Raw genomic sequence first — 12,352 nt, 5'->3', positions numbered from 1 at the left:
ACCCCAGACTATCCTAAGATAGAATGTTTCAAGGTTAAGTTTTCAATGATTCAGCCTTTGCAACCATATGCAAATACATTCCTCATGAGCAGTCCTGTTTCGGCGATTAATAGCAAGCAATATGCTTGGATTTGAGGTCCGATTTCCACTCAAATGCAAAGTCTCTTCTCTTCTGGCAACAAAGCCACTTGCAAAGATCTGGAAATCATGAGCTTCCTAGGTGGGAAGAGGTGCTATTCTGGTTCACCTGAAGATAGCCTTTCAGATTGGCTGGTGTTTTATAGTCCCCTTTCAAGACCCGGTGTGTGTTGTTGATGACGATGGGATCGGGGTTGCCGTAGTTGGGCGGGTTTGCATAGGGGTCATAGCCAAGCCGAGCCAGCATGGGGGCGATCTGGGCCATGTCCCTCAACACATCCCCAGGGATGTGGCCAGTCCACTTGGAGAGAGCTTCCAGGTTCACGGGCTTGATGACCTGGTCTGTGGATCGCTCGATCTTGGACAGGGAGACGCCGCCGGGCTTGCCAATGAGGTCCTCATGGTGCAGGACGGAGTCGCTCCAGGAGATGCCGAGGAAGTCGAGGATGAGCTTGAGGGAGCGCCGGGGGTGCAGTACCAGCTGCTCGTAGTACACGGGCAGGCACTTGTCCTCGCCCACCTCCATGCACTGGGCGTACATCACCTCAATGGCCTTGTTCCACTTGGCGAGGCAGTCACGGTAGCTGCTGAGGTCGAAGCCGGCAATGGTGACCTTGCGGGTGATCATGGAGTGCACGGAGGCCCGGCCGTCCCGCACCATCAGCAGGAACTTGGAGTTGGGAAACAGGCGCGACAGGTAGACAGAGGACTTGAGCGTGAAGGGGTCTTTGTTGCAGAGGACGCGGGCCGGCTCTCCGTGCTTGGCGATCACCTCCAGGATGAAGGCCTGCATGGCGGCGTCCAGCACCTCGTCTGTCACACCCGCCTCGTCCAGCCGCAGCTTCTCCCGGCCCGACTTGGACCAGGCCTGGCGCATGGCCAGCACGCGGGGGATGATGCGGGTCTCCTCCCCGCAGCGCACCTCGGGGTGGGCGTCCAGCATCGCACGCATGAGCGTGGTGCCACTCCGGGGCACGCCCCCCACGAAGATGAGCGGCATGGCCTTGCCGTAGCGGTACTCCACGTGGTCCGTGCCCACCATCACCAGGTCCTCCTGCTCCGGCCGCATGGCCCGCCGGGGGCCGCGGGGGCCCCCCAGTGCCACCCGGCACTCCAGCACCTGCTGCCCAAGCTGGACCGCCAGCACCAGGGCCAGGGCGAAGCTGGCTGCCAGCAGTGCCCTCCGCACCGACAGGCGCATGCTGGGCCCGGGGCGGGGGGCGCGCTTCAGCGACAGGTGGGCGGGAGCCCCGCCGGGCTCACATCTCCCCTGGACACTCTCATCCCTGGGATCTAGCCCTCGTGGCTGCTTGCTAAGACTCTCCACGGTTTGAGCCCACGAGAGGCACGGCGCGGCAGCCCCGCGTCCCCAGCGACTCAGCGCTCGCCAGCCGCCCCGGCCCTATTACAGAATATTTTAAAATTAATTAATTAATTTTTGGCTGTGTTGGGTCCTCGTTGCTGCACACAGGCTTTCTCTAGTTGCCGGCGAGTGGGGGCTACTCTTCATTGTGGTGCATGGGTTTCTTACTGTGGTGGCTTCTCTTGTTGTGGAGCATAGCCTCTAGGCACATGGGCTTCAGTAGTTGTGGCATGCGGGCTCTGTAGTTGTGGCTCACGGGCTCTAGAGCACAGGCTCAGTAGTTGTGGCACACAACCTTAGTGTCTCTGTGGGATCTCCCTGGATCAGGGAATGAACTTGTGTCCCCTACATTGGATTCTTAACCACTGCACCACCAGGGAGGTCCTTATTACAGAATATTGAGCAGCGTTCCCTGTGCTATACAGTAGGTCTTTGCTGGTTATCTATTTTTAAATATAGCAGTCTGTACATGTCAGTCCCAAACTCCCAGTCTATTCCCTCCCTCCACACCCTTCCCCGTTGGTAACCATAATTTTGTTTTCTAAGTCTCTGAGTCTGTTTCTGTTTTGTAAATAAGTTCATTTGTATATATATTTTTAGATTTCACATATAAGGGATATCATATGATATTTGTCTTTCTCACTTCATTTAGTATGATAATATCCAGGTCCATCCATGTTGCCACAAATGGCTTATTTCATTCTTTTTAATGGCTGAGTAATATTTCATCGTATATATGTACTACATCTTCTTTATCCATTCCTTCATCAATGGACATTTAGGTTGCTTCCATGTCTTGGCTATTGTAAACAGCGCTGCAGTGAACATTGGCATGCATGTGTCCTTTTGAATATTTGTTTTTCTCTGGATATATGCCCAGGAGTGGGACTGCTGGATCATATGGTAGCTCTATTTTTATTTTTTTAAGGAACCTCCATACTGTTCTCCATAATGGCTGTACCGATTTACATTCCCACCAACAGTGCAAGAGGGTTCCCTTTTCTCCACACCCTCTCCAGCATTTATTGTCTGTAGACTTTTTGATGATGGACATTGTGACTTGTTTCAGGTGATACCTCATTGTAGTTTTGATTTGCATTTCTCTAATAATTAGTGATGTTGAGAAGATTTTCATGTGCTTCTTGGCCATCTGTATGTCTTCTATGGAGAAATGTCTGTTTAGGTCTTCTGCCCATTTTTTTGATTGGGTTGTTTCCTTTTTTGTTATTGAGCTGAATGAGCTGTTTGTAAATTTTGGAGATTGATCCCTTGTCAGTCTCATCGTTTGTAAATATTTTCTTCCATTCTGTGGATTGTCTTTTCATTTTGTTTATGGTTTCCTTTGATATGCAAAAGCTTCTGAGTTTAATTATATCCCATTTGTTTATTTTTGTTTTTATTTCCATTACTCTAAGAGACGGATTGAAAAAGATAATTGTTGTGATTTATGTCAAAGAGAGTTCTGCCTATTTTTTCCTCTAAGAGTTTTATAGGATCCAGTCTTACATTTAGGTCTTTAATTCATTTTGCATTTATTTTTGTTTATAGTGTTAGAGAATGTCCTAATTTCATTTTTTAATATGTAGCTGTCTAGTTTTCCCAGCACCATTTATTAAAGAGACTATCTTTTCTCCACTGTATAATCTTGCCTCCTTTGTCATAGATTAATTGAACATAGGTGCATGAGTTTATTTCTGGACTTTCTATCATGTTCCATTGATCTATATTTCTGTTTTTGTGCCAGTACTATACTGTTTTGATTACTGTAGCTTTGTAGTATAGTCTGAAGTCAGGGAGCCTGATTCCTTCAGCTCTGTTTTTCTTTCTCAAGATTGCTTTGGCTATTTGGGGTCTTTTGTGTCTCCATACAAATTTTGAGAATTTTTGCTGTAGTTCTGTGAAAAATGCCTTTGGTAATTTGATAGGGATTGCATTGAATCTGTAGATTGCTTTGGGTAGTATAGTCATTTTCACAATATTCGTTCTTCCAATCCAAGGGCATGGTATATCTTTCCATCTGTTTGTGTCATCTTCAGTTTCTTTCATCAGCATCTTACAGTTTTCAGAGTACAGGTCTTTTGCCTCCTTAGGTAGGTTTATTTTATTCTTTTTGATGCAGTGGTAAATAGAATTGTTTCTTGAATTTCTCTTTCTTATCTTTCATTGTTAGTGTATAGAAATGTAACAGATTTCTGTGTATTAATTTTTTAACTTTACCAAATTTATTGATGAGCTCTAGTAGTTTTCTGGTAGCATCTTTAGGATTTTCTCTGTATAGTATCATGTCATCTGCAAACAGTGACAATTTTACTTCTTCTTTTCCAATTCAGATTCTTTAAATTTGTTTTTCTTCTCTGATTGCCATGGCTAGGACTTCCAAAAACTATGTTGAATAAAAGTGGTGAAAGTGGACATCCTGGTCTTGTTCCTGATCTTGGAGGAAATGCTTTCAGATTTAACCATTGAGTATGATGTTAGCTGTAGGTTTGTCATATATGGCCTTTATTATGCTGAGGTATGTTCCCGCTATGTCCACTTTCTGCAGTTTTTATCATAAATGTAAGACCAGATACTATAAAACTCCTAGAGGAAAACATAGGCAGGACACTCTTTGACATAAATTGCAGCAATATCTTTTTGGATCCATGTCCTAGAGTAATGGAAATAAAAACAAAAGTAAACAGATGGGACCTAATTAAACTTAAAACCTTTTGCACAGAAAAGGAAACCATAAACAAAACGAGAGTTTTTTTAAATCACAGTTTCAATTTTAGTACTTGTGAGTGTGTCTGTTCATATTTTCTATTTCTTCCCGGTTCAGACTTGGGAGACTGCACCTTTCTAAGAATTTGTCCATTTCTTCCAGGTTGTTCATTTTACTGGCATATAGTTACTTGTAGTAGTCTCTTAAGATCCTTTGTGTTTCTGTGGTGGCCATTGTAACTTCTTTTTCATTTCTAATTTTATTGATTTGAGCACTCCACCTTTTTTTCTTGAAGAGTGTGGGTAAAGGTTTCTCAATTCTATCTTTTCAAAGAACCAGCTTTTAGTTTCATTGATCTTTTCTGTTGTTTTATTTGTCTCTATTTCATTTATTTCCTCTCTGATCTTTATGATTTCTTTCCTTCTGCTAACTTTGGGTTTTGTATGTTCTTCTTTCACTAGTTGCTTTAGGTGTAAGATTAGGTTTTTATTGGGGATTTTTCTTATTTCCTGAGGTAAGCTTGTATCACTATAAACTTCCCTCTTAGAACTGCTTTTGCTGTGTGCCATAGGTTTCGGATCATCGTGCTTTTGTTTTCACTTGTCTCTATTTTTTTAAATCTTTTTAAAAATAGATCTTTATTGGAGTATAATTGCTTCACAATACTTTGTTAGTTTCTGTTGTACACCGAAGTGAATCAGCCATATACATACATATGTCCCCATATCCCTTCCCTCTTGAGCCTCCCTCCATCCTCCCTATCCCACCCCTCGAGGTCATCACAAAGCACCAAGCTGATCTCTCTGTGCTATGCTGCTGCTTCCCACTAGCTAACTATTTTACATTTGGTAGTGTATATATGTCGATGCTACTCTCACTTCACCCCAGATTCCCTCTCGCACCTGTGTCCTCAAGTCCATTCTCTATGTCTACATCTTTATTCCTGCACTGCAACTAGGTTCATCAGTACCAATTTTTTTTTTAGATTCCATATACATGTGTTAGCATATGGTATTTGTTTTTCTCTTTCTGACTTACTTCACTCTGTGTGCAGACTCTAGGTCCATCCACCTCACTACAAGTAACTCAATTTCATTTCTTTTTATGGCTGAGTAATATTCCATTGTATATATGTGCCACAACTTCTTTAACCGTTCATCTGTTGATGAACATTTAGGTTGCTTCTATGTCTTGGCTATTGTAAAGAGAGCTGCAATGAACATTGTGGTACATGACTCTTTTTGAATTATGGTTTTCTCAGGGTATATGCCCAGTAGTGGGATTGCTGGGTCGTATGGTAGTTCTATTTTTAGATTTTTAAGGAATCTCCATACTGTTTTCCATAGTGGTTGTATCAATTTACATTCCCACCAACAGTGCAGGAGAGTTCCCTTTGCACCACACCCTTTCCAGCATTTACTGTTTCTAGATTTTTTGATGATAGCCATTCTGACCGGTGTGAGGTGATACCTCATTGTAGTTTTGATTTGCATTTCTCTAATAATTAGTGACATTGAGCATCTTTTCATGTGCCTCTTGGCCATCTGTATGTCTTCCTTGGTGAAATGTCTGTTTAGGTCTTCTGCCCATTTTTTAACTGGATTTTTTTGTTTTTTTGATATTGAGCTCCATGAGCTGTTTGTATATTTTGGAGATTAATCCTTTTTCTGTTGTTACATTTGCAAATATTTTCTCCCATTCTGAGGGTTGTTTTTGTCTTGTTTATGGTTTCCTTTGCTGTGCAAAAGCTTTTATGTTTAAGTCCCATTTGTTTATTTTTGTTTTTATTTTCGTTTCTCTAGGAGGTGGGTCAAAAAAGTTCTTGCTGTGGTTTATGTCAAAGAGTGTTTTACCTGTGTTTTCATCTAAGAGTTTTATAGTGTCTGGTCTTACATTTAGGTCTTTAATCCATTTGGAGTTTATGTTTGTGTATCGTGTTACGGAGTGTTCTAATTTCATTCTTTTACATGTAGCTGTCCAGTTTTTCATTTGTCTCTAGGTATTTTTAAATTTCTTCTTTGATTTCTTCAGTGATCCATTGGTTGTTTAGTGGCATATTGTTTAGCCTCCATCTGTTTATGTGTTTTACAGTTTTTTTCTTGTAGTTGATTTCTAACCTCATAGTGTTGTGGTCAGAAAAACTGCTTGATATGATTTCAGTTTTCTTAAATTTATTTAGGCTTGCTTTGTGGCCCAGTATGTGATCAGTCCTGGAGAATGTTCCATGTGCACTTGAGAAGATTGTGTATTCTGCTGCTTTTGGGTGGAATGCTCTATAAATATCAATTTATATCAAAATATCAAGTCCATCTGGTCTAATGTGTCTTTTAAGGCCTGTGTTTCCTTATTGATTTTCTGTCTGGATGATTTGTCCATTGATGGAGGTGGGGTGTTAAAGTCCCCCACTATGGGACTTCCCTGTTGGCGCAGTCATTAAGAATCTGCCTGCCAATGCAGGGGACATGGGTTCAAGCCCTGCTCTGGGAAGATCCCACATGCCGTGGAGCAGCTAAAGCCCATGCACCACGACTACTGAGCCTGCGTTCTGGAGCCCATGAGCCACAGCTACTGAGCCTGCATGCTGCAACTACTGAAGCCGCATGGCCTAGAGCTTATGCTCTGCAACAAGAGAAGCCACTGCACTGAGTAGCCCACTCACCACAATGAACAGTAGCCCCCGCTCGCCACAACTAGAGAAAGCCTGCGCGCAGCAACAAAGACCCAACAGCCAAAAATAAAATATAAATAAATAAATTTATTTTAAAAAAGTCCCCCACTACTACTGTGTTGCTGTCAGTTTCTCCTTTTACGACTGTTAGTATTTGCCTTATATATTGAGGTGATCCTATGTTGGATGCATATGTATTTACAATTGTTGTATCTTCTTCTTGGATTGATCCTTTGACCGTTATGTAGTGTCCTTCACTTTCAGTCTGTGTGTGTCCCTGATCTGAAATGGGTCTCTTGTAGACAGCATATATACAGGTCTTGTTTTTGTATCCATTCAGCCAGTTTATATCTTTTGGTTGGAGCATTTAATATGTTTAAGGTAATTATTGATATGTATGTTTTTATTGCCATTTTGTTAATTGTTTTGGATTTGTTTTTGTAGGTCTTTTTTCTTCCCTTACTCTTTTGTTCTCTTCTCTTGTGATTTGATGACTAATTTTAGTGTTGTGCTTGGATTCCTTTCTCTATTTTGTGTGAGTATCTATTGTAGATTTTCGGTTTTGGGGTTGCCATGAAGATTTGGTATCTGTAACAGTCTGTATATAAACAAGATTGTTTTAAGTTGCTGGTCTTATAATGCATTTCCAATATCCTGCATTTGTGCTCTCTTCTCACAATCGCTGGTTTTGATATATTTGTGTGCAGATCATTTCCTACTTTTACTGTATGTTTGCCTTTACTGATAAGCTTTTCCATTTGTAATTTACTTGTTCCTAGTTGTGGCCTTTTCTGTTCCATCTAGAGAAGTTCCATTAGCATTTGTTGCAAAGCTGGGCTGGTGGTGCTGAATTCTCTTAGCTTTGGCTTGTCTGTAAAGCTTCTGATTTCTACATTGAATCTGAATGAGAGCTTTGCTGGGTAGAGTATTCTTTGTTGTAGGTTATTCCCTTTCATCACTTTAAATATATCGTGCCACTCCCTTCTAGCCTGAGAGTTTCTCCTGAGAAATCAGCTGATAACCTTATGGGAATTCCCTTGCATGTTACTTATTGCTTTTCCTTTGTTGCTTTTAATTTTTTTTTTGTCTTTAATTTTTGTCAATTTATTCTTTGTGTCTCAGCGTGTTTCTCCTTGGGTTTATCCTACCTGGGACTCTGTGCTTTCTGGACATGGGTGACTGTTTCCTTTCCCATGTTAGGCAATTTCTTAGCTATTAGCTCTTCAAATATTTTCTCAGGTAGTTTCTCTCTGTCTTCTCCTTTTGGGACCTCTATAATGTGAATCTTGGTGCATTTAAAGTTGTCCCAGATCAAGATGGCAGTGTGGGAAGATGCGGAGTTCGCATCTCCCCACAACTAGGGCACCTGCAGGATGCTGTGGGGGACCTTGACACCCAAGGAGATGGGAGGAACCCGCAAGCGAACTGATAGGACATGGGGGGACTGAGGTGGGGGAAAAGTGGAAGCTGGACAGGATGGGCACCCCTGAGGGTGGCTGAGAGAGGGGAGGGGTTCCCACGCAAGGAGGGACCCTTGGGGGCTTGGATCGGGGGGAGCACGCCCAGTGTGTTCCCTGCCCAGTCTGCCAGAGAAATCTGCTCGGCTCTTTGGCTAGGTCCTATGCCCTCAGAGGCCCCCTCCAGGCCGTGTCGGTCCTGGAGGCATAGGAGGGAGGCTGGGGGAGAGCAGGAGAGGCAAGCAGGAGGGGTCTTCCAGGACCAGAGTAGCAGGAGAGGAGCAGAAGGCATTTGCCCCGCCCACTTCGGCCCAAGAAGCCTACTGGGCTCCCAGATGGGTTCCCCTGCCCTCTGAGACCAGAGGCAGGAGGCACGCCTGGGTCCCTTCTGTTCCTTTGAGCCTAAGCCCCATGCCCACACACCCAAGATCCTTTTCCAGCCCTGCAGGTCCTAAGCATAGGCCCCACCCATCACCCAAACCCCACCCCTGCTTAGGCCCCACCCTCCACAGCCAAAGCCTTTTCCAGCTTTTTTTTTTTTCTCCTCCTCTTTTTTACTATTGTGGTTCTGTTTTACCTTCTGGTTGTTGTTTCATCTATATTTTTATGTTTATATTCTTTCTAACATCTGTTAGTTATCTAGTCTAATTTTATTTTTTACTTTGTTATTGTTCTTCCCCTCCCCCCCCTTTTTTTTTTTGCTGCTCCGTGTGGCTTGCAAGATCTTGGTTCACAAGCTGGGGGTCAGGCCGAAGCTCCTGTAGTGGGAGCACCAAGTCCAAACCACTGGACTAACAGAGAACCTGAGACCCCAGGGACTATTCATCGGAGTGAGGTCTCCTGGAGGTCCTCATCTCAGAACCAAGGCCCAGGTCTACCCAACAGCCTACAAACTCCAGTGTTGGAAGCCTCAGGTCAAACAACCAGTAAGACAGGATCACAATCCCACTCATCAAAAAAGAAAAAAGGGGCTTCCCTGGTGGTGCAGTGGTTGGGAGTCCGCCTGCCAATGCAGGGGACGTGGGTTCAGGCCCTGGTTTGGGAAGATTCCACAAGCCACAGAGCAACTGAGCCTGTGTGCTACAACTACTGAGCCTGTGCTCTTGAGCCTGCGTGCCACAGCTGCTAAAGGCCGTGTGCCTAGAGCCCGTGCTCTGCAACAAGAGAAGCCACCGCAATGAGAAGCCTGCGCACCCTAACAAGGAGTAGCCCCCACTCGCTGCAACTAGAGAAGGCCCACACACAGCAATGAGGACCCAATGCAGCCAAAAATAAATTAAAAAAAAAAAAGACAGCAAAATAATATGTCACAGATGAAAGAGCAAGGTAAAGACCTAGAAGACCAAATAAATGAAGAAGAAATAGTCACTCTACTTGAAAAAGAATTCAAAGTAATGATAGTAAAGATGATCCAGAATCTCAGAAATAGAATGGAGGCACAGATTGAGAAAATACAGAAGTTTTTAACAAAGATCTAGAAGAAATAAAGAACAAACAGAGATGAACAACACAATAACTGAAATGAAAAATACACTAGAAGGAATCAATAACAGAATAACTTAGGCAGAAGAACAAATAAGTGAGCTGGAAGACAGAATGGTGGAAATAACAGCCAAGAAGCAGAATACAGAAAAAAAAATGAAAAGAATTGAAGACAATCTCAGAGAGCTCTGGGACAACAGTAAATGCACCAACATTCGAATTATAGTGGTCACAGAAGAAGAGAAAAAAAGGGTTGAGAAATCATTTGAAGAGATTATAGTGGAAAACTTCCCTAACATGAGAAAGGAAATAGTCACCGAAGTCCAGGAAGCAGAGAGTCCCATACAGGTTCAACCCCAGGAGAAACACACCAAGACACATATTAATCAAACTAACAAAAATTAAATTCAAAGAAAAAATATTAAAAGCAGCAAGGGGGGGACCTTCAAGATGGCAGAGGAGTAAGACATGGAGATCACCTTCCTCCCCACAAATACATCAAAAATGTATCTACATGTGGAACAACTCGTACAGAACACCTACTGAGTGCTGGCAGAAGACCTCCGACTTCCCCAAAGGCAAGAAACTCCCCACATACCTGGGTAGGGCAAAAGAAAAAAGAAAAAAACAGATACAAAAGAATAGGGACGGGACCTGCACCTCTGGGAGGGAGCTGTGAAGGAGGAAAATCTTCCACACACTAGGAAGCCCCTTCACTGGTAGAGACGGGGGGTGGCGGCGGGAAAGTGTTGGAGCCACGAAGGAGAGCTCAGCAACAGGGATGCAGAGGGCAAAGCGGAGAGATTCCCGCGCAGAGGATTGGTGCTGAGCAGCACTCACCAGGCTGAGAGGCTTGTCTGCTCACCTGCCGGGGTGGGACGGGTGGGGGCTGGGACCTGAGGCTCTGGCTTCTTTGGAGGTCAGATCCCAGGGAGAGGACTGGGGTTGGCTGCGTGAACACAGCCTGAAGGGGGCTAGTGCGCCACAGCTAGCAAGGAGGGAGTCCAGGAAAACGTCTGGAACTGCCTAAGAGGCAAGAGACCATTGTTTCAGGGTGTGCAAGGAGAGGGGATTCAGAGCACAGCCTAAATGAGCTCCAGAGACAGGCGTGAGCTGTGGCTCTCAGTACAGACACCAGAGACGGGCATGAAATGCTAAGGCTGCTGCTGCAGCCACCAAGAAACCTGTGTGCAAGCACAGGTCACTATCCACACCTCCCCTCCCAGGAGCCTGTGCAGCCTGCCACTGCCAGGGTCCTGTGATCCAGGGACAACTTCCCCAGGAGAACACACAGCGTGCCTCAAGCTGTTGCAATGTCACACTGGCCTCTGCCGCTACAGCCTCGTCCCGCATTCCGTACCTCTCCCTCCCCTGAGCCTGAGTGAACCAGTGCTCCCTAATCAGCTGCTACTTTAAGCCTGTCCCATCTGGGCAGAGAACAGACTCCCTCAGGTGACCTACACACAGAGGTGGGGCAAAATCCAAAGCTGAACCCCAGGAGCTGTGCAAACAAAGAAGAGAAAGGGCAATTTCTCCCAGCAGCCTCAGGAGCAGCGGATTAAATCTCCGGAATCAACTTGATGTGCCCTGTATCTGTGGGATACCTGAATAGACAACGAATCATCCCCAAATTGAGGGGGTGGACTTTGGGAGCATCTATAGACTCGGGGTTTGCTTTCTGCATCTAATTTGTTTCTGGTTTTATGTTTATCTTAGTTTAGTATTTAGAGCTTATTATAATTGGTAGATTTGTTTATTGATTTGGTTGCTCTCTTCCTTTTTATAAAATATAGATGTATATTTTTTCCTTTTTCTCTTTTTGTGAGTGTGTGAATACTTCTTTGTGTGATTTTGTCTGTTTACCTTTGTTTTTACCATTTGTCCTAGGGTTCTGTCTTTTCTTTTTTTTTTTTTTTTTAGTATAGTTTTTAGCACTTGTTGTCATTGATGGATTTGTTTATTGGTTTGGTTGCTCTCTTTATTTCTTTCTATTTTTTATTACTTTTTAATTTTTTTACTTTTATTTTAATAACTTTTTATTTATTTTTCTTTTTTCTATTTTTTTCTCCCTTTTCTTCTGAGCTGTGTGGCTGACAGGGTCTTGGTGCTCTGGCCAGGTGTCAGGCCTGAGCCTCTGAAGTGGGAGAGCTGAGTCCAGAACATTGGACCACCAGAGACCTCCCGGCCCCACGTAATATCAAATGGCGAAAGCTCTGCCAGAGATCTACATCTCAACACTAATACCCAGCTCCACTCAACAACCAGCAAGCTACAGTGCTGGACACCCCATACCAAACAACTAACAAGACAAGAACACAACACCACCCATTGGCAGAGAGGCTGCCTAAAATCACAAATTCACAGACACCCCAAAGCACACCACCAGACATGGTTCTGCCCACCAGAAAGACAAGATCCAGCCTCATCCACCAGAACACAGGCACTAGTCCCCTCCACCAGGAAGCCTACACAACCCACTGAACCAACCTTACCCACTGGGAGCAGACGCCAAAAACAACAGGAACTACAAACCTGCAGCC

General features: G+C 44.1%; 2 protein-coding genes across 2 annotated transcripts in view; one reads left to right on the top strand and one right to left on the bottom strand.

Moving 5' to 3' along the window:
* The window catches only part of C2CD6 (C2 calcium dependent domain containing 6), a 142,532-nt gene that overhangs the window by 30,660 nt on the left and 99,520 nt on the right, over window positions 1-12,352 (top strand).
* LOC307187439 (protein-tyrosine sulfotransferase 2) lies at window positions 53-1,489 on the bottom strand. The gene has a single exon (XM_079923487.1). The coding sequence runs from the start codon at window positions 1,337-1,339 to the stop codon at window positions 206-208; it is 1,134 nt and encodes a 377-aa protein (XP_079779613.1). The 5' UTR covers window positions 1,340-1,489; the 3' UTR covers window positions 53-205.

Source organism: Stenella coeruleoalba (assembly GCF_951394435.1).
Source record: "Stenella coeruleoalba genome assembly, chromosome: 6".
NCBI classification, from domain to species: domain Eukaryota; kingdom Metazoa; phylum Chordata; class Mammalia; order Artiodactyla; family Delphinidae; genus Stenella; species Stenella coeruleoalba.
Note: the sequence above shows the minus strand (reverse complement) of the source record. Positions and strands in the feature narration are given on the sequence as shown.

Excerpts from the sequence above, each read along its gene's own strand:
- LOC307187439 (XM_079923487.1), bottom strand. The coding sequence starts at position 1,339 with ATGCGCCTGTCGGTGCGGAGGGCACTGCTGGCAGCCAGCTTCGCCCTG.